Raw genomic sequence first — 27,306 nt, forward strand, 5'->3', positions numbered from 1 at the left:
GGCCTTGCGCTTCGCAACCATATGCCTGGTGAAGAAGTGTCCTAGGTTCGATTCCTGTCGGTGACGTGCGGAGCTGAAGGAGCTTCCTCAGCCATAGCCAAGTTAGCCGGTCTTGGGTGTGGACAGTAGGTTTTTTTCTCCAGGTTATCCTGGGGTTTTTCATCCCGCAAAGCAGGCAAACCGGCTTTGAGAACTCAACACTACGGACATAACATACACCGGGGAGTAGGGCTGATCACCTTATCCTGTGAACAGTTTGAGGTCCAATGATTAATAAACCTCGACAACGCAAGGTAAAAGAGGGAAAAAGGAAGGTGTGAGGTAAAAAATACCGACAAGTTTCACCAACTTACCGTTTGGCTTCTTCAGGGTGAATAAATAGATACAAAACAACTTAAACACCCAAATTGTTCATGAAGGAATGAACCGAATACAATTGTATTTTTTACAAAAAAACAGAAGAACACGTACATCACACGCATGGAGCGTGTAAGAAGTCAACTGTTGTTATGTAGGAACGTTCTGTAATTGGCAGCGAGATTGAACTCTGGCATGCTCAAAGATATTATGAGGGTCTTCCAAATATCAGCCAGAATTAATCCTTGGTTTCCATTGAGGTTGTGTTCAGAACGGATTACTGTTATGGTTTCTTTTATGATTCGGGAACGGAAATCTTCCTCTAAATAGGGCATGGAGCTTTTGTCCCATTCTATGGCATGGTTTGTCCTGGAGAAATGAAGTGCTAACCCCGAATTGTCTTCTCTGTTGTTGTTTACATCTCCTATGTGTTCTTTATTTCCGATTTCCAAACTTCTAGAGGTCTGACCAATATAGTTTAATCCGCATGAACAGGGGATGTTATAGACACTACCATATTTGAAGAAAGCATGACTGTTTTTTAGAGATCTTAAAAATTGGCAGATAGTCTTTAAAAGCTTAAAAGTCACTCGTATTTCATGTGGCTTGAGGAGTGTAGCAATCGTTTTGGAAACTGTACCAGCATAAGGAATGGCGATGGTGGATTTATAACGTATTTCTTCAGATTGCTGTTGTGGAGGGTCACAGAAAAGTATCTTATGGATCAATTTTTTGGGGTAACCATTGTCTATGAGATTTTTTGATATGTAGGATAGTTCATCTTTGAGATCTTCATCTGCTGTAGTGATGTGAGTGGCCCTATTTTTTTAGCATGTGTACGATGCTCAGTTTTTGAGAAATGTAGTGCAAAGATGTGAAGTGCAAGTATCAACCTGTGTTGGTTGGTTTGTGATAGACTGCAAGGCTGATACCCATTTTGTTAAAAGCAATCAACCTGGAGTATGCAAAATTGAGCTGGCTGTTACCTCTTCACTAGATGAAGAAACACAGGTGTATTCAGGACAAGGTATTAGAACTGTTGCACAAATTGAATAAGAATTCAGCAATAGGGACTGATGGGATATCAACATGTGCTAAAAGGGTGTTCAGCAGAACTGGCCATTCCTCTGACCAAGTTGTTTAATATGAGTCTCAGAGCAGGGAAGATTCTGCAGGAATAGAAGGAGTATGAGTCTTAGAACAGGGAAAATTCTGCAGGAATGAAAGGAATGTATGATAATTCCATTGCAAAAGGGTGATGCAAAGACCAGTGTATCCAACTATCAACCAATTAGTATCTCAGGAGTGGTGGCAGTGAAGATTTTGGAAAAATTGGCTAGGGCTCGCATTCAGAAATGGGTTGACAGTGAATCTCTACTTTGCAATGAACAACAGGGGTTTACTAAGAGAAGGTCATGTTTTAGCAACTTGCTCATATTCTATAACAATGTTACCATTCAACTAGACAAGGGGAATGGATAGATCATGATACTTTTGGATTTGGCTAAGGCTTTTGACAGAATACAGCATGGTAGACTGTTGCATAAATTGGAGAAAATGAGTTTGGGTTATAGAATATTAGCATGGATAAAGGATGGCTGAGTGACAGATATCTAAAAGTGGTATACGGGGGAAGTGAGTCTGCAAGATTTAAGGTAACCAGTGGTGCATCACAAGGATCAGTGCTTGGTCTACTGTTATAATATTGGAAATTGGGAAGGATTTGACAAGCGACATACAGCTATTTGGTGATGATGCAAAGATAGGTAAGGTAATCAGGAATGCTGCTTGTATGCAGCACTTGCAGAATGATTTGAATAGGCTGGAATTCTGGGCATGGGTAAATGGATGTCAGTTGAATGTCAGTAAATGTAAAGTCATTCACTTTGGCATGATTAAATACCCTGTGTTGTATTAAATTGGTGGGATTAGGCTAGAAGAAACTGATGAGGCTTGGGATCTTGGAGTGTTAATAGATAGGAAGTTGAAGTTCAGGGGCCATGTGGCAAAGATTGTAAATACAATTCAATAGATAATTGCATTGCTGAAACAAACATTCACATGCAAAGATAAGTATGTTATTTTGGGTCTTTACAAGGCTTCGATAAGCCCTCACTTGGACTACTGTGTGCAGGTCTACTCTCCTGGTTTCTGTTGTGATTCTGATATATTGGAGAGAGTACAAAGGAGAGTATTAAAAATGATATCAGGATTGTGGAATACTGATTATGAAGACAGATTGAGAATTTGTAGACTTCAGACAGTAGCAAACAGGAGAAAGAGGGGGTAATATGATTGAGACTTACAAACTTTGAAAGGATCATACAGGATTTCAACTGATGGAATTTTTCAGTTTATGGAGGGTGGGAAAAGGTCAAGAGGGCATCCTTGGAAGTTGAGAAGGAAGGCTGCTAAGAAGGGGGGTGAGGGCTAGATTTTTCTCTCAGAGGGTGGTACGTGATTGGAATGGATTGCCATTGGATGTTATGAGTGCAAGCAGTGCAAATGAATTCAAGAATAAGTATGATAGCTGGTGTGTATAGTATGTGGCCTCCCTTGATGAGTCTCTGACTCTCTGCAGGTCTCTCTTAATAATAATAATTGCCGTTTGGTAAATTGTTGTTCGTTAAATTACCTTCTGATAAATTGTTTTCAGTCAACTTTGGATACAATGGCTAAGAACAGTTATATTAACTAATATTATAATAACTAATTGTATATTTCATGCGGTTAGCCTCTCTTTCACACCAGATATCTTCAAATTAACTACTTCTCTGTATCTCTGTCCTCCTGATGTACTTTTACTCTTTTTGGGTTTAATACTTCTGCTATCATTGGCAAAACCCTTCCTTTCATACTTTTCCTTCTGTCCTCTGAAAATACTACAGCCTTTGCATTCTGTCCCTAAGACTATCATTTTCTGTCCACCAAGTCTCACTAATGCCTAATATTCCTGATGATTTTGACATTAGTATACATAAACTGCAATACTCCATCCACACTCACTTGCAATCCGCCCACTACAGTTTAATTTCCCTGACTCTGCACTTCTGAACTCTAACTGAACAACTTTCTCAAGAAACTTCTGAATCCATTCAAATACAAATAATCTATATAAGTATGTGAGGAGGAGACTGACATGCAGAAGCAAAGCGGTTGTGTTCCTTTATAAAAGGCTCAGACCATGTGGACTACTGTGCACAGATTTGGTTGCCTGGCCCAAGGGAATGAAGATGCACTGAATAGGGTCCAGAGAAAGTTTACTAAGTCACTGTCAGGTTTATGGAATGTTATATACAAGGTGATATTGAGGTAATGTAATTTCCAAAGCCTTGTGAATAGAAGAAGAGGAGGAGATATGATTGAGACATATAAGTTGGTGTAGGGCTGTTTTCAGATTAACAGGGAGTAGAGGGAGACAAGAGTAGAACACAAGGCCATCCTTGGAAGCTGTATAAGGAAGTGAGAAGTAGGTTCTTTGCACATAGAGTGATTAGTAAGTGGAATGCACTGCCTGAACGTTTGGAAACTGTGAATGGGGTTAATGTAGTTTGATGATCTTTTTGCTTAAAAGTATGAACCTCCTGTGATCAGCCCTTTTGCTCCATGGAGGTCAGATGTTATTAATAATAAGTATTCCATTAAGATGCAAACCATCTATATAACCTAAGTCTTATATAAGTCTTCTGTTCATCAAACTCACTCCACATATCCATAAACTATTCACAATCATATCTTTTCTTCTCAGATTTTCCTGTCATATCATAGTTAGACACACAATTTTTACTTTCTTACTCTTGTTACAATTGTCACCTGCTGGATCATTAAGTACCAGTCAAGATAATTATCTCTTTCACTTTCTCTCTTTTTGCACTCTCACAGCATTGCTAAACATCCCTAATCTTGGCCCTAGGGAATCACAATTTTGTTACACTCTCCTAAAGTACTCCTATTATCATAGAATCACCATACAAAATTTGATCCTTATTTTCCTTTTTTTGCTCTTTCTTTCATTCTCTGTTTTCTTTCCCTCTTTCATGCCCCTTGCATTTTCCCTTTCTTTTGCTCCTGTGCCTTACCACCCATCCACCAGGTGTTTCTCCAACCATTCTATCTAACGTTTTGTTCTGTGGAGAACTCCACATGTGTGTGTGCTATCTCACTCATTATCATCTGGTCATCCTCTTCATTCTTCACTCATACCACATTCACTCTCTCGCTTCCAACATTTTATTTGAAACCACAACCTCACCAAGATTTGCACTTGTGTTTTTTCATCTTGCCCTGTTCAACTCACAATTTCCATTATTTTTTTTCTCTACATACTTCTGACACAAATCTTTCATTCTATGAAGTGCATACATTTTGCATAACCAATGAAACAGAATCACACATTGAAATCACCAGCATTATTGATGTCATAACGTACAATATAGCATTGTTAAGATATTTAAATATCTTAACATGAGCCTAATGTCTCCTCATGTTTATGTCACTGGTGGAAACAACCTATCAACCAGCAGTATTAAGAATTGGCTAGATGTACATACCCTTCTGTCATTAGAATTAAAATACCTGTAGTCATTTTTTTAATGCTGAGTGTAATTATTAATCAACTTTATTAATTAATTAATAAAGAACCAAAAGGGGAAATAATGCTGGATCATCCACTTGATTTTTATAAAGAATACAGCAATGCTTGACTGTAATATGGAAATGAACAGCTGATGGACACAAGAGAGATGTAGATATGTATAGAAGAGGCATATAAAATATAGAATGGATAGAAGAATATAAGGAAGAGTTGGAAATAATTCCCTTTGAGAAATAAAGAAAAATATAAAGAATGAATATTTGCTAAAATGAAGAGCCAAAAGGCTTCAGTTTGGTGATGCAAAATCTATAAAAATTAAGTGAATATTAAATCCAGCATTATTTCAAAGCCGAATACAGAAACTATAAAAGCTTCGTATGAAATTTGACTAGAGAGCTTACGGGAATATATTCGCCAGCGTTTACGAGTTGCCCTAGCCGGACCTAATAGGTGAGGATGACTGCTATCAAGTGTCCATATATTCACCTCCTATTGTTCCATTTTGATAAGGTTTCACTGACCTGACAGCTGTTTCAAACTTATTGGTTCCTCAGAGGTCGACGTCACCGTCCAGCTAGGGCAACTCGTAAGCACCAGCAAATGTATTCCCGTAAGCTCTCTGGTCAAATTTCATAAGAAACTTTTATGGTTTCTGTATTCGGCTTAGAAATAATGCTGGATTTAATATCCACTTAATTTTTATAAATTTCGCATCGCCGAACTGAAGCCTTTTAGCTCTTTATTTTAGCAAATGCTTTCACGCACCAACCAAGAGTTCATTTATGGAAAATACACCTCTCCGATGTCTCAAGATCCTTAGTATTGCAAGAGAGTTTTTGCTCTCTTTAAGGTTTCTGCCTGGTCTCTGAGGATGAACCAATAAGTTCAAAACAGCTGTCAGGCCTTATCAAAATGGACCAATAGGAGGCAAATATACAGACACTTGATAGCAGTCGTCGTCACCTATTAGGTCTGGCTAGGGCAACTCGTAAATGCCGGCGAATGTATTCCCGTAAGCTCTCTGGTCAAATTTCATAAGAAACTTTTATGGTTTCTGTATTCGGCTTTGAAATAATGCTGGATTTAATATCCACTTAATATTTATAAAAAATGAATAGTTGTATTTTGTGAATTCCTTATTTGTTCAAGTTCCTATTGAGAAGTTTATATATCTTCACCATTGTAATTTTCCTTTTTTTGAGTAAGATTGAATGGAAAGCTATTCTCTGTTCATGAAACTGACAGTTGTCAACTAAAAATGCTGAAACATTCCATATAGGTGTTTTCTGTTTCAATGGTGGATAGCTGAGTTTTATGAAGTAAAGTGTTAAAGTTTTTGGCACTTGTTTTAAGCCTGATATGTTAATTTCTGCCTTTGCAGATATTTTTAGAGATTTTTTATATTTTAAGATTTTTGATGTGAGTAAAAGGGTCATTATTGTTTTGATATACAATTTTATTTTATTATTTTTTTTGTTGTGTTTACACACACACACATAAACAATTTGTTAATAAAATATATAAAAAGAAAAGTGAATTTTCATGTAAGTAGCAAAGTGAAACACCAAACACATAGGCCCGAGGAAAGAACCTACCTACCTATAGAAATAAGGGGAATACGTGTGTGTGTGTGTGTGTGTGTGTGTGTGTGTGTGTGGTACCTCTAAAAATTAACACCATACTTATTACAAAAATACAGCAGTCCCTCGATTAATTCGCTCTTTAAAACAGGCGCATTATTCGAAAACGCACTAATCGAATATAATAACCTATGGGAAAATGTATAATTCGTTCCTCAGATTTCTTTTTTTTGACCCTTAATTTTTTTTTATAAAAGAATTAAGGTATGTCTCCGAGCCTAGTTAAAGGAAAACCAGGAAGCTGAAAGACAATAAAACATATTCAGATTATAAATTTATTATCCTGCTTCTTAACAAAGAATTGAGCTAATGTAGTTTGGCAGGCATTCTGTTTCTTTTTTTCATACAACTGACGGTATGGCCCTGTTGCCTCTTCTGGTTCTCTCTTCACCAGAGTCAGTCTCTAAGCATTGCTGCTTAAAAACTTCGATTGTACGAAAAGTATTTTCAAATTGTTTCTGTGAAATCTCTTTGGGCTTGTCAGTGATTAAATTTTCTTCATATTCTTCAGAATCTTCCCGCTGTGTATCTAAATTTAGACCAGTATTTTTTCAAGATACCAGCAGGGGCGGCTCGTGCATAGGCTGAAGAACTGAAGCCTCCCCAATTTTTCTCGACATATAAATATATTTATTAATTTATTTATTGCTTGTAATATTTAATTTTATCATCAACAATCCTATACAATTCTCGTATTTTGTATAAAAAAGAATAAAAATCCATCTTGTAGCACTTAGGAGGGTGAAGGACAATTGCACCACTGTGTTTACCAAAGTGTCATATTGCTACGCATGCAAGCATATTCACGTCATGGTGAGATGCGGGTTATTAGCGTAATGTAGCACTGTCTGTCGTGCAGTTCCATTGTTGTTTATATGCAGTTTGTGCCAGTAGTAGGGTGTTCGTAGTGCTTATCGTGTTTACTCAGTCTCTTTAAATATTTGGACATTATAATTAAAGATATAACATTTGCTATAGTTTTTATTTTAGAACATTATTGGGGTTATGATAATGGATTTTATTTTTAAGTAATTTTGAATTATACTAAACTGTATAATTTTATCGATAATAACCAATATTTTAAAATTTTTAAAAAATTTTTTACCATAATTTTGATATTTTATCCAAACACGTATACACTGTATACTTACAGTGTGTATGTATATTTTGAAAGTTGCAGCACCCCCACGATTTCAAGCCATGAGCCGCCGCTGGACACCAGACAAATTTCCAATAAGCAGAGTTGTAGTTTCAACTCTGCTTATTGGAAGTTGTAGTTTATAGAGTTATCAACAGAAAAATGAAAAACTTACGCAAACATCAGTGCAACCACAGAATTTGAATTCACAACACTTGGCAGTTGTGAGTAGAGAAGTTATCCACTTAGCCACCTAGCTTGGCAATTAACATTCTCTTTGGATACTTATGGTGCAATGCCAATATACACACAGGATTCAAGTATGCCAAAGAATTCTACATAATGAAAAAGTATCCAATGAAGAACAGTCTTAATCTAGTGAGTAAAATTTTGAATGAAGTGTTACGATATACTTACTGAGCTCTTCAGCAAGCTCAACCCTTTTGCCTGTAAGTAACCGAATTTTCTTTTCTTGATTTCGCCCATATTCTTCTAAAACTTCCTTAATTTTCTTTTCTAGTCTTTTGGCTGAAAAAACAAACAAACAAACAGAATATATTAACATGCAGTAGTGAACACAGGACAAAATGCTTAGGTGTGTGTGTAAACTTTCAGTAACTGGTGTTCAAAAAGATTGGGATAAAGGAAATTATATACATAAGGTGCAATGTGAAAGTAGTGTGAAATACGTGATAAAATAAGTAAGGTCATGAAAGAGATATCAAAATGGAAGTGTGTGAATGGAGATTGAAACAGTGATCTGCAGGTGTTGTAGATTAGCGTGCATGATTGCAAAGTATTCTTTGACATAATTACTGTAAATTAACTGTGAGAGCAATAACTGCCATTATTATCTTGACATGACCTTTATAGAGTTATCATGGAAAATCTGCTCTAGAGCCCACAGAAAACAAATACCTTAAAATTATTCCTGTGTACATCTTCATCACCCTCTCAGGAAATTCATTTAATGTGCTAATTTCTTTCTTTCAACTTTTTTTTTTTTTTTTTTTGAAATTTTTGTAACACTTCTAAGTTGCACACTGTTGCTTAATTTTGGTGTCACACAAAACAGGTGAGAAGACATGACTGAATTCATGGGGTTGGGATTTTTTCAGCAGCGTCAGTGAGTTCTTGGAAAAGTTTGATTTCCTCTTATTTCTGATTATTTAATAGATGCAGATCAGACCTCGAACGAGCATTCATTTTCCTCACCTTGGGTAATTTGATGAATCATTTCCATATCAGTCTCTAATTATTATTTCCTCAAGTTTTTCAACTAATTCTGGTGTGCAAACTGTTTTTGATGGAAATAGAATGATGGCCATCTTCAAGTGAATCTCTGCTGTGGAAACATTTTGCCACACAAAAACACAGTAAGCAATAGGCAATTATCATCATAAACTTGCTTTATTATCTCTAATGTTTCTAGGAAACTTTTAATAGCTTATAACACCAAACTTGGTAGTCTGTGCAAATGTTATTACAAGGTAGTGGAAATGCAATTGGCATAAATGGCAGTGAGAAAGTAACTGAAGAAATGAAAGCAGAGTTGGTAAAGATGAGGTAAGAGATTAAACATATGAAGAATAAATAGAGGAGAATTATGGATTTGCATAGAAATGTGAGGAATAATGGAACAAAAGATTTGAAAGAACTATTGAATGATTTGAGAGTAGCATTAGTGGCATATGAGAATTTGAGGATTAGAGGTGCAGTGAGTGAAAAGGTACATAAGGTTTGTTTTCCAGGAGGTAGAATAAGCAGGCTGATTGAAGCACTGGCAAGAGGAGTAAGTGAGCAAAAGAGTTGGTAGTTGGCACAAATGATTTGACTGGTAACAAGGATGGATATCAGAAGAATGTTAAGGAGAGTGTAAGATAACAGTGTGGTAAGTAAGGTGGCAAGGTAAGTGGATTATGAATGATATATTAAAGTCTATATGACTATAATACTGAGTCTAATGACTATATAATAGTGGGTGAAAAACTAAAGAAGTTGGTAAGAAATTGTAGAGTATACAGATGATGCAATATTGACTCAGACCACCATTTATTAATCAGTACTATTAAGATCCCAAACCAGAGAAAGAGAAATAATACAAGAACACAAAACCAAAGGCAGGAGCAATTTAAGATAGAACTGTTAAATGAAGATACAGATATAGAAAATGAATGGTAACACATTAAACAAATAGTAAAACAGGAAGCATATGAAGCACCTAAGAACCTGGAACCCAGAAATAGAATCTTTAATAAGAAAGAAAAAAGAAATAGGATATAAAAGAATCAGAGCAATAACAAGAAGAGAAACCAGGAAAATCAGAAGACAAGACTGGGAAAAATTTGTATCAAGATTAGAGCATGACATAAATGGACCTCAACTAAAGAGCTATAAAATCATTAAAAAACTCAAGAAACAAAGGAAAATCTAAATTAGAAGGCCCCCCCCCTCCTCAATCCCTACACCTAGCTTCTAAACAATAATAATCAAATTGAAATAAAACAAGTAATAAGTTAAGAAACAAATGAAGAATCAATACAGCTAAATGAGCTGTATTGATAAATGAGCTAAAGAAAATATTGGAAAAACTAAAAAATAGAAAAGCTACAAGAGAAAATTGAATAAATTCAGAACTATACAAATACAGCTTTGAACCATTTCAATTATGATTAATAATTCCTAAACAGAATATAGGAAAAAGGAAACATTCCACAAGAATGGAAGACAACAATAGTCATAAACATATTCAAAAAAGGAAACAGAAAGGATTGCGGAAACTACAGAGGAATATTCTTATTAAATACATGCTATAAATATATCTAGATATAATTAAAAGCAAATTAACACCATGGGCCAGGAAATTATTGGAGAAGAATAATGTGTCTTTAGGAAAGAAAGATCCTGCACAGATCTCACATTTACACTCAAACCAATTATAGAAAAAAGAATAGAATTTAACCTGCTAATATATATGGCCTTCCCAGATTATGAGAAAGCATATGATCAAATCAACAGAACAAAATTAATCAATATACTGTATCAATTGAAAGCTCCACCTCAAACCACAAAAGCAATAGCAAATATAATAGAAGAAAGCTATATTAAAATTAATAATGAAACAACCGAACCGAAAAAATTAAAACCAATAGAAGTCTCATCCAAGGAAGTAGATTATCACCAATACTCTTCAATATAAATATATATATATATATATATATATATATATATGGAAAAAAATTTCAAGAGAATGGAGGAAAAACAAAATCATTGGAATTAAAATAAGAAATAAAGAATTAACCAGCCTTTTGGCTGGTTAATTATACTGATGATCAAGTTATTTTTGCTGAAAATGAAGACCAATTACAGAAAAATCTACACGTATTGAACAAAACAACAGAACAGTATGACATGAAAATCTCAATACATAAAACGAAATCAACAGGATTTCAAGGTAAAGAAATTAGAAGATGCAAACTAGTCATCCACAACAAAGTAATAGAACAAGTGAACAAATTTAAATATCTAGGAAATTATATAAGTCCCAATGGAGAAATCGACATTGCATATAAAAAGCAAAAATTCCTAGCAGTCATTAGAACTTTGAATAGACACTTCAGTAAACAGATGTCTAGAACAACCCAAATAAAACTATATAAAATAATAGCCAAACCAATTCTGAAATATGCAGTGAAACATGGATTTGAGGAGATAATGAGATAAAAGACAAGTGGAAGCTGCAGAGATGAAGTTCCTAAGACCGCTCCAAATTTGCAGGTTATAAAAGAATAGATAAAATAAGAAATGAAGAAATAAGAAAACAATTATCCATAATTAACATAACAGAAGACATCACAAACTATAGAAAGAGTGAATGAGGACAGATGGCCAAATATTGCTTAGAAATATAAACCAAAGCGACACCGATCAAGAGGAAGACCCACAAGGAAATAGGTAGGACCCACAAGGAAATAGGTAGAAGATTTTTAAACCCTTGAAAATGTTACAGGCAAACAATTGCCTAATATGGGAAGCCAAGAAGAAGTTGTGTGAGGACAAAGGAGTTTATTTAGTGATGTATGGGATGGATAAAGCTGTATAAAAGAGATGGGCTACATTTAAATGAATTTGGTGTCAGTCAGCTGGAGAAATTGCTGTGCAAGAGAAAATAATGACTAAAGTAAATGGAAGACCTCAGGCAGCAAGAAGTATTGTGGAAGAAGAGCATAAGGTAGGAGAGTTTTGGGAATGGGGTGGTGAGTGGCACAAGCGACGAGAATGAGAGAGAAGGAACACAAGATGGACAGGAAAACACTACGTGAAAAGTGTAGATGATGGTTTCAAGATAGTCAAAATGTGGGGGTACATTAGGTCTGAGGAGGGGTGCAATATCAGTGATTATAGAGAGGAATGGATGGGGAGAGGGGGTCATATCCGAGAAGTGGGCCAGTATTTGAAACAAGGGGAATAAAATTGTAGCACTGATAGAGTTAATTCAACCAAAAATTGTTCGAGTAAGTGAGGTATGGTTTAATGAGAATGGCATTCTCACAGGAAAAGAGATGGTGGGAAATTTAGTCTTTCATGAAGAGAGACAATGCAAAAAGGGAGGAGAGTGCTATTGATGATGGCAGAGGAGTTGTGTACATCTAGGGTGGAGATGCAAGGAGCAAACAGTAACAGCAATTTTGAAGCAGTATGATGTGAAATGTTTAGTAGGGTATTGCTATAGAACATGTCATGTGAAAGGCAGTGAGAAGGAAATGTTTAGGCAAATTGGTCTTGCTAATAAGAAACAGGTGATTGTTATGGGTGATTTCAATTATGATAATATAGAACTGGAATGAAGAGACAGTGTTTGGAACCAAAGAGAATGAATTTGGTTCCAGACACTGTCTCTTCATATCAGTCTATATTACCATAATTGAAATTTCCCATAATAATAATATTTATTATTATTACTACGGGTTAATCCATGGAGTCCTTAGCCTCACTAAGGGAGGTGCCAAACATCATGTGAAACACTATCCAAAATTTGCACAATATCTATCATACTTTGCTTTGAATTCATTCACAGACTGGCAACCTATTTCACTCATTCACCACTCTCCACTAGTCCTGATACTCCTGCTAACTACATTCTTGTTCAGTTTTCAAGGGTGGCCCAAGTTCTCCTACTGCCAGACCTGAAAAATTTCTTCCATATTAATCTTGTATGTCTCAAACATATCACCCCTTTTCTGCCTGTCAACCAATTTCTGAAAGCTACAAATCTTCAACCTGTTCTCATAAGGTTCATTCAGTACACATGATACCATCTTGGTCACTTGCTTCTGGATCCTTTCCACTTCCTCATCCCTAAAAAAACTAGCTGACTAGATCTGCATGCAGTAGTTAAGATGGGGTCTTATCAAGGCTCGATAAAGAGGGATAATAACCTACTTGTCTCTGCTCATCCAAGTATTCTTCAGTAACAAAATAATCTGATGAGCTGCTTTAGCCAGTTTTGCTATGTGCCCTCTAAACCTTAACTCCCTATTCACTAACACTCCCAAATCTCTGGCTTTGTCAATTTCCTGGAGTACAGTTCCATCAATGTGGTATACAGCTGGTAATCTTTTCACCCCAAAATACATGACCGTACACTTTGCCATATTAAACTGACATCCATTCTCCTTTGCCTAGACTGCTAGTCTATCCAAATCATTCTGCAAAATTTTAACATAATCTGTATTAACTATTACTCTACCCAATATCAGCCGGACCAATTTGGACTTTTCTGAAATTTGGTCATGTATTTTCCAACAAGGCCATGGAACCTGATGGTATATCAAGCTTGAGGAAATGTTCCAGGGAGTTAACAACAGCTTTAACATACCTTTTTAACATGAGTCTTAGATTTGCCCAAGTTCCAAAGGAGTGGAAAGAGGATAAAATTGTTCTCCTTTATAAAGGGGGTGATAAGCCTAAGGTTTTGAATTATGGGTCAATCTGTTTGCTGGGGTTGTAGTCAAGATGTTGGAGAAACTAGTGAGAACAAGGATTCAGAACTAGATTGAGAGCATCAGAATTCTCTTTGATGGACAGCATAGGTTAGCTAAAGGAAGATTGTGTTTTGGCAATCTGCTTGCTGACTTATAATAAGGTGATGAATACATTGGACAAGTGGAGTGTATATATATATGAGCATATTGAGATTTTGCAAAGGCCTTAGATAGATTGCCACATGACCATTTAGTAATTAAATTGGAACAGATGGAGTTGGATAGTAGATTACTGCATTGGACTAGAGATTGATATACAGTTGTTTGCAGATAATGCAAAGTTTGGGAGAATTATGAGAGGTAGAGCAGATGCAGTCTTGCAAGAAGACTTGAATAGACTGTCTGAATAGGCAAGTGTGTGTGTGGTGATATCAGTTTAATGTAGCACAGCATAAAGTTTTAAACTTTGCAAAGATGGGATGCAGAGTATAGGACTGGTGGGGATATCTTAGAGGAGATGAAAATTTCTTGGGATGGTGGACAGGAATCTGAAATTTTGGGGACATTTTGAGTAACCACACAGATTATGGCAACAATTCAGAGAACACTGACATGTAGAAGTAAGGATGTTATGATTCCATTTTACAAGGCCTTGTTCAGGCCACATATGGATTACTGCGTAAAGATTTGGTCGCCTAGTTTTTACAACGACAATGTTCTTGTAGAGGGTATAGAAATGATTCACTAAGCTGGTTTCTGGTCTCTGAAATGTGGATTATGAGGACAGATTGAGAGAATACAAACTGCAAAGCCTACTAGATAGATGGAGGAATGGGGATATGATCGAGACATAAATTGGTAAGAAGTAATTACTAGAATAATGTGGATGAAATTTTACACAGAATGTCTGGAAATAGAGAAACAAGAGGCTATTGCTGGAAGCTGTATAAGGAGGGTGTGAACAAGGGGCTGAGAGTAGATTTTTTGCATGGAGAGTGGTGGGTGATTGGAATGCATTGCCTGAAAGTGTAGTGAGTACAGAGACAGTTAATGCCTTTAAGTCAAGGTATGATGAGCTGTGCATGTGAGAGTGGAACCTCCCATGATGAGTCTCCTGACTCCATTTAGGTGTGATGATGATGATAATAATGATTTCACTAGCATGATTAGTAGTAGTTTTATGGCACTAATTTTTGTTTTCCAATTGCTATAATTCATATTCAACTGCATTTTGGTTGCACTTTAATAGTTTTTTTTATTTTTTATATATATATATATATATATAAAAGCTGTGACCAGCAAAATAGGCCAAGATCAGTAAAACAGCATTATTTTAATCAAGGAATGAAAAAGGCACCTTGTTACAATTAATCAGCACTCCTCTCTAAAAGAAACATGCTTCAGAATCAACACTCATTCGATATTGTGTATACAAGCCGCCATCCTTGCTAGCATCTATCCAACAAGATGAAAGCAAACCCTTACCAGCCTGTTCTCAACCTTTGTTCTCTCAAAATAGTGGAAAAGGTCATTAACGGTCAACTTCTTCACTACTGTAAAGTAAAGCCCATTCGTTAATTAGTAATCACTAATATGAATTCCAACACTTATTCCATAGCTGATCTGCTAGCCAACCTTACTTGCCTTTGGAAACCAGAAATGGAAAAATTTGAGGAAATTAGGAAAAAGTGTGTAGTTACTCTTGATATTTTTAAGGTATTTGTTCGAGTCTGGCATCAAAGCTTTCTTACTAAGCTAACATCTTATGATCTCCTGCCCTTTGTGATTAGACTATCAGTTTTTTCATTGGTCACTCAGTATGTCATGGCAGATAGCTTCCTTTCATCAAATTTCTCTGGGAATGCTGCAGATCTTTCATCTGCATTCTTTTTATGGGCCACAACTTTGGCAAGGGACCAGAAAGTACTATTTGGACATGATGTAAGTTCCCTGATTTTAGCCCTTTCAAAATACGTTCTGGATCTGTAGTATTTGATTGGTTGGTGATGATGGGCGAGAGATGGCATTGATGTCATAGTTGGAGAATTAAGTAGTAGTGGAGAGGAAGAGATGTATTTAGAGAAGTAGAGTAGTGTGTGTGCCATACCACGACGAGTCCTTGAATTCCCTGGAGGTGTTATGTAATAATAATAATAATATTATTTTCTTTGCAGTTTTTCAGCAAAACACAATGCATCACATCCATAGTCTGAGGAATGATAAATGCAAGGTATTTGTACCAGGATAAGACTGAATGTGAAAGTTAACTCAAAAAGAAAAACTGATCCTGACTGGAGATTGGATAACATCAAAACAAATTAAGTGAACTTAGATCTTTTTCCAAAAGATAATGTAGGATTATGTTTTGAGTACAGTGAAACTCACTAGATTATTTTCATTGAGAATGGCAAAGAGATCATTGTCTAAGACACATTATGAAAGATTTTGAAGATGGAATCATTTTACAACAAAGTTTGTGAAATAAAGAAAAAAGAATGCAGCTTATCATCAGAAAACTATGGATAGTATTCGTGGTTAATGTGGAGGTGTGGCTATTAACATACAGGAGGAAGAGTGTAGGCAAAAGCACAACATAACAGCATATACCCATTCCACAAGTCTTAAGACAGCCTTGGATATTTTAGATAAATCTGCCTGCAAATAATTTTACAACAAGGGATATCAGATCAAAAAATATGACGACCTTTGGAGATTTTTTTTTTTCAGCCATGGAGTCAGATTCTTCACATTGTCATTAACTTTTCATCAAAAAGACTGAAAACCGCAAGCAGCATCCTTACCCTCAGGCACAACTTTGCAGCAGAACCTCATTAAGTTCTTACTTTAGACCTCATGCATATAGAGAGCAGTATCCATAATTTGCCTCCAAATAGATGACATCTTGACGGGAATAGAGATGGAAGTGTATGATGCTTATGTGAAGACAGAAAGAGTAAAAAGGGAGGTGGAGTGTTATTAATGATTGAAAAAAAGTTACATCCATACACGGTGGAGATGCAAGGGGGAAATAGTGGTAGTGGTTTTGAGATAGAGGTGAATAGAATAAAATACTTAGTAGTGACCATGAAATGTATAAACAAATTAGTCAAGAAAACAGAAAAAGGGTGATTTTAATTATGGCAATATAGATTGGGATGAAGAGATAGCACCAGAAGTAAAATTTCTAGTTTTCGAGGGCCAACTACCTCAGACAGTATGTAACAGAAGGTATGCAATGATTGAGGGTCTTGGATTTGATCATCTCATCAGAGGATGTCATTATAAATGAAGTATCAAATCTCCTTCCAATTGCTGAGAATGGCAATGAAGTGATTAGGATCATGTGAGGACTTCTGTGAGGAAAGAATATATGTGGAATTACAAGGTTGGTGGTTATGAGGATCACAGGAGACAGCTTGCAGCTGTAACATGGAATGAAGAGTTGGATGGAAAGGAGATCAATGCTACTTGGGTGCTATTTAAGAACTATCTAGTAGAAGAGATGTCTAAATGTTTCAAGAGTCAGATGATTAAAAAAAGCAATACAGGAAAAGAAGGAATTATGGAGGCAGCATAAGATGAGTGGCTATAATCAATTTCACAAGGAGTACAAAGGACAGGCAAAGAGGATGACTTGTTTGGTAAGGGTAGCAAAAGTGCAGCACAAATAGTAGTTAGCTAATGAAGCCAAAAAATCCCTAATGAATTCTTTTAATGTGTAACCAGCCAAAAAAATAAATAAATAAAATAATAATAATAATTATAATAGGATGATGTTGATTTGAGAAAATGGTATAAGAATAATTGATTGAAAGGATACAGTTGAAATGTTAATCAGTAGTTCATAAAGGTCTTTCATCCTTGTGAATGTTATATTATGGAGAGTTTGAGAGCAGTGGATCAAGAGAAGCAGAGACTCTCTGTGAGTGAATAAGAAGTATATGTGGAATTGAGCAAACTTGGTGTTAATAAGGCAGTAAGACTTGATTATATATCACCACATATTTTGAAGGATAGTGCCAGGGAGTTGACATTTGCCTTGACATATTTGTTTAATATGAGTCTTACACTGGATCAAGTTCTAAGGAGTGGAAGGGAGGGAAGTGACAGAACTCAAGCATCAAATTATAGACCAATCTGTTTGGAAAACAAATATGTGTTAGGGTGTTCTGATTAAGTGTTGGAGAGGCTAGTGAAAACCAGGATCCAGAATTGGATTGACAATAATGGCATTATCTTTGATGGACAGCACTGATTTGCTAAAGGGAGGTCATATCTTAGTAACATACTTATTACAATCAGGTGACAGCTACACTGGACCAGGGAGATGGATACACACTCAAATTTTGCAAAAGCTTTGTTGATAGTCAAACTAGAAGAGATGGCATTAGGTATCATATTAGTGCAATGAATTGGAGATTGGCTATCTAATAGGTATCAGAAAGTTGTGTAAAGGGGAGCAATATCCCAGAAGAGGAAAGTCACTAGTGGTGTGCCTCAGAGGTCTGGTTTCAGGATCACTACTGTTTAACCTGTATGGTAATGATATCGGGTTAGATTTGAATGGGGGATATAATCAGTTGTTTGAAGATCATGCAAAGTTGGGAAGATCTATAAGGAGCAGAGCAGATGTTGTGCCTTTCAAGAAGACTTGGACAGACTGAGTGAATGGGCACAGGAGTGGAAATGCCAGTTTACTGTTGCAAAATATAAGGTATTAAAATTTGGAAAACAAATATGGGATGTACAATTTACTCTTGGTAAGGATAGATTGTTGGGAGTGGAGGAAATAAGGGTTCTTGGGGTGATGGTGGGTAAGGATCTAAAATTTAGAACTACCAAAACGGTGAGGATAACAACAAATTCTGTCAATGATGTGGAGGACAATGACTTTAGAAGCAAGAATCTTTCATTAGGCCACAATGAACTACTGTGCACAGATCTGGCCTTAACCCATCCACATGATTTTCAAAAGGACAAAGAGATACTGAAAAGGGTCCCAAGGTGATAGATTAAGGTACTTTCTGGTCTCTGGACTGTTGAGTATGAAGAAAGGTTGAGAAGATGCAATTTGTAGTCTAATGGATAAGAGGAGATGATATGATAGAGATGCACAAGTTGGTAAGGGATACCACCCTCAGTATTACAGAATTAATACTGAAGAGGTTTATCATAAAATGATGGGAGATGGGGAGGAAGAAGAAGAGATCATCTCTGGAAGCTGTATAATGAGAATGTGAGCAAGGGAGTGAGAAGCTGTTTTTTCTGCGTGTGTGAATGACTGGAATGCACTGCATGAAAGTGTTGTGTCTGCAGAGAATTTAAATGAATTTAAGGTACAGCATGATGAGTTGTGTGTATGACAATGGGACCTCCCATGATGAGTCTTTAACTCCATGGGGATATTGGGATAATAATAATAAATATTGCCAAAAACATCAGGTTCTGCACAGCTAACGCCCTTTCCCAAGCACTGCTGTTTGCTACAGCAATCTCTCCTATGCTCTCTGTAAATTACAAATGCAATAACAATAATTACTAGAACTGACAAGGGCAATGCTGTTGTCCTCATCCCAGTTACTATAATTGGGAAAAAAAAATGTGTTGCTTAGAGACTGCACTACTTATAAACCAGTAGATTTTGACCCCACCAAGTGTCAGAAAAAACATCAAAAAGACTACTAAGCATGTCACATCTTAATCTTAACATCTTGAAGTTGTTAAAAAAATTAAACCATTTAGTACCTATCCCCCTCCTGGATATACAGATTCCCTAAAATTCATAAACTCAATAAACCCTCTCCTTTAAATTAGCCAAACAGTTTGCAAAATCTCACTCACTAGCCATACTTAATATAATATAAAAAAAATTCCGCTAATTTCAAATCTTTAATCCTAACTTTAATTTTAAATAATAATGATATTGATGTAAGCTTCAGCATCACCTCCTTTTAGCCCATTTCTGTATGAAGCATTTTGAAAACCATGCTCTTGAACTGCCATTCTCAAACCTTCTATTGGGCTAAGACATGTTAAAGATACTAAGAAATTTTATACTTGGTTTTAATCCTTATCTTAAGGAAGCAAAACAATGTTTTGTGCATGAAATATATTCACATCTCTTATTATATAGAGGCCAATGACTTCTTATCACTTGCCTTAGCATGTATAACGCAATGCATAATGGGAAGGGTCACTACCTGGGAGAGATACCATGGTTGAAGTAATGCAGAAGTCATATATATCTCATATACAAGTAGCCAAAAGGCTTGACCTTATTAATAAAAATCTCCGGATGAGAGAAAGATGTAAAAGGTTTTTTACCTTGGGTTTATAATACGTTAAAGATAACAAGAAATTTTATACTTGGTTTTAACCCAAGGTAAAAAACCTTCTAAGTCTTTCTCTCATCCAGAGACTTTTATTAATAAGGTCAAGCACCTTTTGTCTACTTGCATATGAGATATATATGACTTCTGCATTACTTCGACCCTGGTATCTCTCCCAGGTCTGGCTCCCACTGATGAGACCTCAATAAAGGTCAAAACTGGTTTGGGTAGTGATGCTTCCCATTATGCTTTGCATTATGGAATACATACTAAGGCAAATGATATGAAGTCATTAGCCTCTATATACAAGTAGCTCAGATGTGAATATATTTCACGTGCATTTGCTTCCTTGGGATAAGGATTAAAACCAAGTATAAAATTTCTTGATATCTTTAATGTATTATAAACCCAAGGTAAAAAACCTTCTACATGGTTCAGACATGTTAGACTCTTTCCACCTCAACAACTAGCACTTCAGAATCCATTGGACCTAAACAGCATAACACAGCTGCGATGCTATTTACATTAATTTAAACAAAACTATTCCCCAGGTTGACCCTTGGGGAACACCCTGTTTTTGATGATATGACTGAGATAGTAAACATCACTAAAGCTCACCTGGACAGAAAGTTTTTAATAAATACAGGAAGGTGTCCTCTGAGACCTAGGTTATAAAGGTTTTTTAATATGCCATATCTCCAAGCTGTGTCATAAAGCTTGTTTCCATGTCAAAGAAAACTGAAACCAGATGTTCTTGCTTCAGGAATGCATCACATACAAGTTTCTAAACGGACCAAATGGTCTAAAGGTGAATGATGTCTACAAAATCCACACTGTTTATTGGAGAGAAGATCATTAATTTCTAAATACCAGAGAAAGTCTGGCATTAACTATTTTCTCCAATATCTTACAAAGACAGCTGGGCAGAGCAATAGGTTGATAATTATTTGCTTGTGTTGGATCCTTTCCTGCCTTTGGGAAGCAATTACAACTGACTTGTGCCAAGAATCTGGAAACTATTCCTCTGCAAGTATTCTGTTATATCTGAGTGTTGAGGCTAAAGTGCTGTGAGGACATCATGTTGGAGGCTTAATGGATTGTATACAGCAATCGGAAAGGATTAAAACAGATTTAAATACTTCCTATATTTCGTATCAGTCACTGAGACATCTTCAGGGATTACAAAAAACTAATGTAACATATACACAAATACCGCGCAACACTAAGCTGGATGACTCTACACATGGATGACTCTAAAGTCCCAGCTAAATGGTGCAAGCTCAATGGGTGATTGTAGGTGGCCTAGAATGTAAGGTGGGATCTCTGATGATTAAAGTTTCTCAAATCTTCGGAAGTTTAATACAACTGTATTTATTTAGATTTGGTTGATTACTGAGAGTTGCTACAGATTCTAAAAGTAGTCTCTCTTTTTTTTGAATTTACTGTGGTGGAGCATGGTGGTTTTTCCCCAAGAGATATAACACACAGGATCTCTTGGACAATTCTGCATCTCTGGCAATTGCCTAGGTCAAGACTACATGATTCACTTTCTCCAAGCAGAGGAAGCATAGTCAGAGTGGTTAGTGTAAAGTTTTCTGATGCTATGATCAGATCCAGCACTCTTGTACCCTCTCCATTACATGTTACATCAGGTAATTATTATTATCTATCAGCAGCTGTATAAATTCTATTTCCTTCCCTGATTGTGACCATTCCTCCCCCTCAATCTATGTTGCTATAGTTGAAATCCCTCATAATAATTACACAACCCATACTCATGTTAATTTGCCAATGCACATCATCTATATTCTCTCTTATACCCCCTGAATTATAGCAGCAACCGATTATATAGTTTATATATAATTATATATATATTTGATAGCCTCAAATGAACTGCCTTCTGCATCCCCCCCCCTTTTTTTGGCTTAATTCATGAGCTATTATTAACAACTTCGCTCTCCCTTCTCCCTATCGTGTTTCTTCTATTCTGTCTGAAGACTTTGTTATATTCTTTGCATTCTATTCCAATGATTATATCATTCTTTATCAACACAGTCTCACTAATACCTAAAATCTTTGGCCAAGTTGAGGTAACCAATGCTAAAAACTGCTCTTATCCTTATTTCAAATACTTTTATAGCATTAGTATACATAAATTGCAATTTCCCCTTTATCTTACAACCTCCTTTATATCTTGTGTTGCTTAGCCCACTAAAGTAAGACCTTGGGGTGCTACATTTAGAATTATGTGATCACTCTCCAACTTCCATGTAGGCAAGCATCAGCCCAGTCACCTCCGGGTTGACTGGGCTGATGCTTGCCTACATTTTTCCTTAAACATTCTAGTTTCTCTGACTCTGCACTTCCAAATTTTCACCGAACAACACTCTCTAGAACCCCGATATCAAATCCATTCAAATTCAAACCATACACCTTACATAAATCCTTCCTTGCTTCAATACTTCAAGCACTCCACACATATCATTCCTCCTGCACACAGACACATTTGTGATTAGAGCTCTCTGTCTTGGCTTGCTTCTATCATACCATGGCAGCAAACTCTTTCCTTTCTCACTCTTCTTTTTTGCATGCACTGGCAACTCTTTCAATATACTACCCACCAACTGCTAAACCATTTGTACAAATCAAAATAAATATTTCTTTTAGATTCACTCTGTGCAACCTAACATCACTGACATCCTTAATCTTAGCACTTCTTCACATCCTCCTCAAGCACTCCTCTTATTGAATACCATACAGAATCTGCTCCTTATTCTCATGCTTTTGCTCTTTCATACTCTGCTTTCTAACCACTTTCTTAAACTTCTGTATCATACTCTCCAAATGGCTTGTGGATGGTATGACACAGAACTCCAACCACTCAATCTGATGTTTTGTTCTGTGGAGAACTCCATGTAAGTGCATTTCCATTACCATCTAGTCATTCTCTTCATTTTCCACTGCCTATTCATAAAGTTGCTAAGTTGAAATACCCCAAAGTGAGATAATCCTTTTTTAGGGATTGCAATGTCTGGCTCCCCCTCTCCAGTTTCACTAATCAAGAAAGCAGGGATGCTGACGTGTTTGCCATTAGCAGTGGCCTATCTGGGATTATCAATATTCCTACCAGAATACCTAACAATCCCCTGACCTCTTCCTAACAAGTTCCCCTTCCAGGTATACTGTGGTTATCAGTTCTCCTCTTGGTAACTCAGACAACAACCTCATACAAGTCTTTTTTACCATGGAACAACCTCAACCCACCAGTTCACAGTCTCGTGTCCTTTGGCACTACAAAGGTGCCAACTGGGAAGAAATCAGCGACTTCTATTCTTCCTCCTTCCCATGGTCCAAGTACCGCTTCAGTTCTGATTAAAACACCTGCTCAGATCGAATAACAAAAATCATCTGCACAGCAAGGAAGGCTTCCATGCCTTATTCCACAACAAATTCTCAGCCACCATCCAAGCCTTGGTTCTCAAAAAAGTATCTCAATGCTATAAAAGACATCTATTGGAAAAAAACCTCTGCTTACCACGAACTGCTCAAGACCAAAACTCCAGCTGGGCACTCTGCACAGCTGGAGCACAATGGATCATCACCAGACCAAATCAGACTTTGAAAGGGCCAAATGCTGCAAACTCACCCCGTAACCAAATGGCAGTTTCTCCTCTGATCCCTTGCCAAGGCCACTGTGTGCCACTTCTGCCCACCCAAGTTTCCACCCCTCTCAAAACAGGAGGGTACTGTGGTTACCTCATTTAAAGACAAGGCTAAGTTACTAACATCACTCTTCTCTGCTCTTCAAATTCCTGCATTGATGATGTGGGCAAAGTTCCCTCCACAGTACCAAGAACAGCTCCCTTCATGTCGCCCATAGTCTTTCAACAAAAAGAAATCTAAAGAATCCTCAATAACCTGAACACAAATAAGGCATCTAGTCCTGATGGTATCCCACTTATTGTGTTAAAAAATTGTGCCCCAGAACTAACACCTATCCAGTATCACCTCTTCCATCTATCCTATTCAACTGGCATCTACCCTACAACATGGAAGCAGGTCCACACCCAGCCCATCCCAAAGAAAGGTGATAAAAGTCAACCAACGAACTACTGTCCAATTGCTCTCACTTCTGTTCTCTCTAAAATTATGGTTGATGTTGGCATCAACAACCAACCAACCCTTGAAACATATATACCCTTGACATTTCAAAGGTATTTGAATGGGTTTAGCAAAGTGGCCTATTTAACAAACTGCCATCCTATGGTCTGCCTACCTCACTCTGTAACTGGATCTCAAACATTCTAACTGGTTGCTCACTACCTGTCATGGTGTATGGTTTACTCTCCTCAGCTTTCCTCACCAATGCAGGAGTACCCCAGGATTCTGTTCTTTCACTCACACTCTTCCCCTTGTATATAAATGACCTGCTCTCTCAGACTTCCAATTCTATCCATAGTTTGCTGACACTCCATTCCCTCTTTTCATTCGACAAACTTTGTTAGTGCTCAAGTATTACAATCCTCTAGATCTACTACAACCAGTGACCTGAACTCAGATCTCCTAGCTATATCCTAGTGCAGCAAGGATAACCTTGTAAACTTCAATGTCACCAAAACTCAGTCCTGTCTGACCTCTCACAAGAAAGAGCTCACATTCCTCCCCCTTCCTTCAGCAATACTAAGATATCCAAACACAATTGGACTGACCTGCACCTCTGATCTTTCCTGGCACAACCACATTTCAACTATAGCTTCTGCAGCTGCCAAAAAAACTTGTACTTGTTTTGCATAAGACACTACTTCAAAACTTCACATCTACTAATCCTATACAAAGCCCAAATCTACCCAGCCATGGCATATTGCTCCCATATTTGGGGTGGAGCACCAAAATCCTCTCAAGATTGATCAATCCTATCCAGAAGAGACCAATTCAATCTCTTTCTTACAGGCATTCAGTTTCTACCTTTGTCTCTTCTACAGATACTTTCATGGGTAGTGCTCTATTATTTGCCCACTATTATTTCTCCACTCTCACATCCGAAATCACTAAAAAGAATCACTGCTAACCAACACCCTTTTACAGTCCATCTCAAAACTCACCAAACCAACTTTAATGCCATTTACTATAATTTACTAAATCCTTCATCCTATCTACTTCTGTCCATTGGAACAGTCTAACCCACTCTGCCTTCCCCAAAGATTAGTCCTCGGCTGTTCAAGCAAAATGTGAACAGATTCCTCCTTTCTTCTATTCTTGAGTTACTGAGTGCTTTGCAAGGATATATCATCCTAGGGAGGTTACTGCTCTAACCAATGTGACAGACACTAATGTGGGAACAGAAATGGATGAATTGGAGGTTCTTTGGATATTGCAGAATCTCAATGTAAATACAGCTGTGGAATTAGATGGGATATCATCCTAGGGTTTTGCGAGAATGTGCAAGGGAACTGGCAGTGCCTTTGAGTGGCTGTTTAATTTAAGTCTCAGCTCTGGTAGAGTTTCAAGGGAGTGGAAAGAAAGAAAAAATTCCTTTGCATAAGGGAGGTTCTAAAACTACAGTAGCAAATTATAGACCAATCAGTATCTTCGGCATGGTGGTCAAAGTACTAGAAAAATTGGTAAAAAATAGAATTCAAGAATGGGTAGATAAAAATAAGATACTATATGAGGGTCAACATGACTTTGTGAAGTCATGTTGACCGGTCATGACTTAGTAATTTACCAACTTTTTATAATAGAGTCACAGCTGAGTTGAATAGCGGAAATGGCTACACAATGATTTTGCAAAGGCATTTGACAGAATAGCACATAGAGCTCTGTTACATAAATTAGAACAAATGGGGATGGGTATGACACTGATTAAGTTGATAAGAGGGTGGCTGCTGGACAGATATCAAAAAAGTGTTATATGGAGGGGCAGAAGCGAGACAAAAACTGTCGACTAGTGGTGTTCTGCAAGGTTCAGTGCTGGGACCATTGCTGTTTAATTTGTACATACATGATATAGGAAATAATCTGAAAGGAAATATTCAGATGTTTGATGATGATACGAAATTAGGTAAAGTAATAGTTAATCAAGGTGATGTGGACAGCTTTCAGGATGATTTAAATAGGCTGTCAGTATGGGCAAAAGTTAATGGCCCATAATGACATTGTAATTATTGTAATGTCATTGTAATGTCAAGAAAGGCAAAGTTATGCATTTGGGAATAAATAGATTATGAGCTGTGTATCACATTGAATGGCACTGTACTCCAGGAAATAGATGAAGCTAGAGATTGTTGTGGCAAACATAAAATTAAAGTTTAGAGGACATATTGCTAAGGTAGCGTATAAGATTACTTGGCTATTAAAGAACACAAATAAGTAGAGATAAGGAAGATGTCATTCCTCTTTATAATGCCTTGATATGCCCACATATGGATTAGTGAGCTCAAGCATGGTCCCCTGGGTTTCTTCGGAATGAGGAAGCAGTGGAGAGGATTCAGAGGAGAGTGATCAAGATAGTGAGTGACCTGTGGAATGTTCCCTATAAGGATAGATCGAAGGTGTATGGATTGCAGAAGTTTGTTGATAGGAAAAGAAGAGGGGATATGATAGAAACATTTCAGTTGCTTAAAGGGTTTTATATGAGTGATGCAGGAGAAGTCTTTCATCACTTGACTGGAGTGGCCAGAACAAGGGTTGTGAGGACTAGATTTTTTTGCTTGGAGAGTTGTGAAAGCGTGGAATGGATTGCCAGAGTCAGCTGTGAATGCTTTGTCTGTTAATAGGTTCAAGGAGAGGTATGATAGATTGTGTGGATAGATTGGGTCTCCCATGATGAGTCTTCGGACTCCATGGAGGTGCGTGTATAATAATAATACGCCAATCACATTTCTTCTTACAGCTTAATGCTATCATTTTTCTTACTGTCTTCACACTTTTCACATTTGCTCATGAAACACTCACAACAAACACATTTTGCAGTTTTGTTCTCCTTCCATAAATCTCTCGCTATCTGAAGGGCACACATTTTACACATGCTGAAGGGAACAATCACACAAGTTAAAATCCCCCACCATTGTTTTGCACATTGCATCATGACACACAATACAGTGCACAAGAAAAGAAATATTAAAAATCTTAGAAAATTCCAAAAGCAAGCACAATATTCTTACAGTTAATTAAAGAACATTCATAAATATAATAATGCAAAAAGAATGAGCTAATTATCACTAAATACTTTGAAAAGAACTTTTCCTTGAGTACTTCAAACTCA

At 36.8% G+C, this 27,306-nt stretch overlaps 1 protein-coding gene across 3 annotated transcripts in view; it reads right to left on the minus strand.

Moving 5' to 3' along the window:
- Nucleotides 1–27,306, minus strand: part of Opa1 (Opa1 mitochondrial dynamin like GTPase) — a 712,584-nt gene that overhangs the window by 20,181 nt on the left and 665,097 nt on the right. For all 3 annotated transcript variants that reach the window (XM_090408405.1, XM_090408403.1, XM_090408406.1), the window contains one exon: nucleotides 8,147–8,257. In XM_090408405.1, coding sequence (XP_090264531.1) covers nucleotides 8,147–8,257 — 111 coding nt within the window. The remainder of the gene's footprint in view (nucleotides 1–8,146; nucleotides 8,258–27,306) is intronic.

This window comes from Typopeltis vanoorti, chromosome 18, assembly GCF_054136105.1.
Source record: "Typopeltis vanoorti isolate ZY-2024b chromosome 18, IOZ_Tvanoo_1.0, whole genome shotgun sequence".
Taxonomy (NCBI): Eukaryota; Metazoa; Arthropoda; class Arachnida; order Uropygi; family Thelyphonidae; genus Typopeltis; species Typopeltis vanoorti.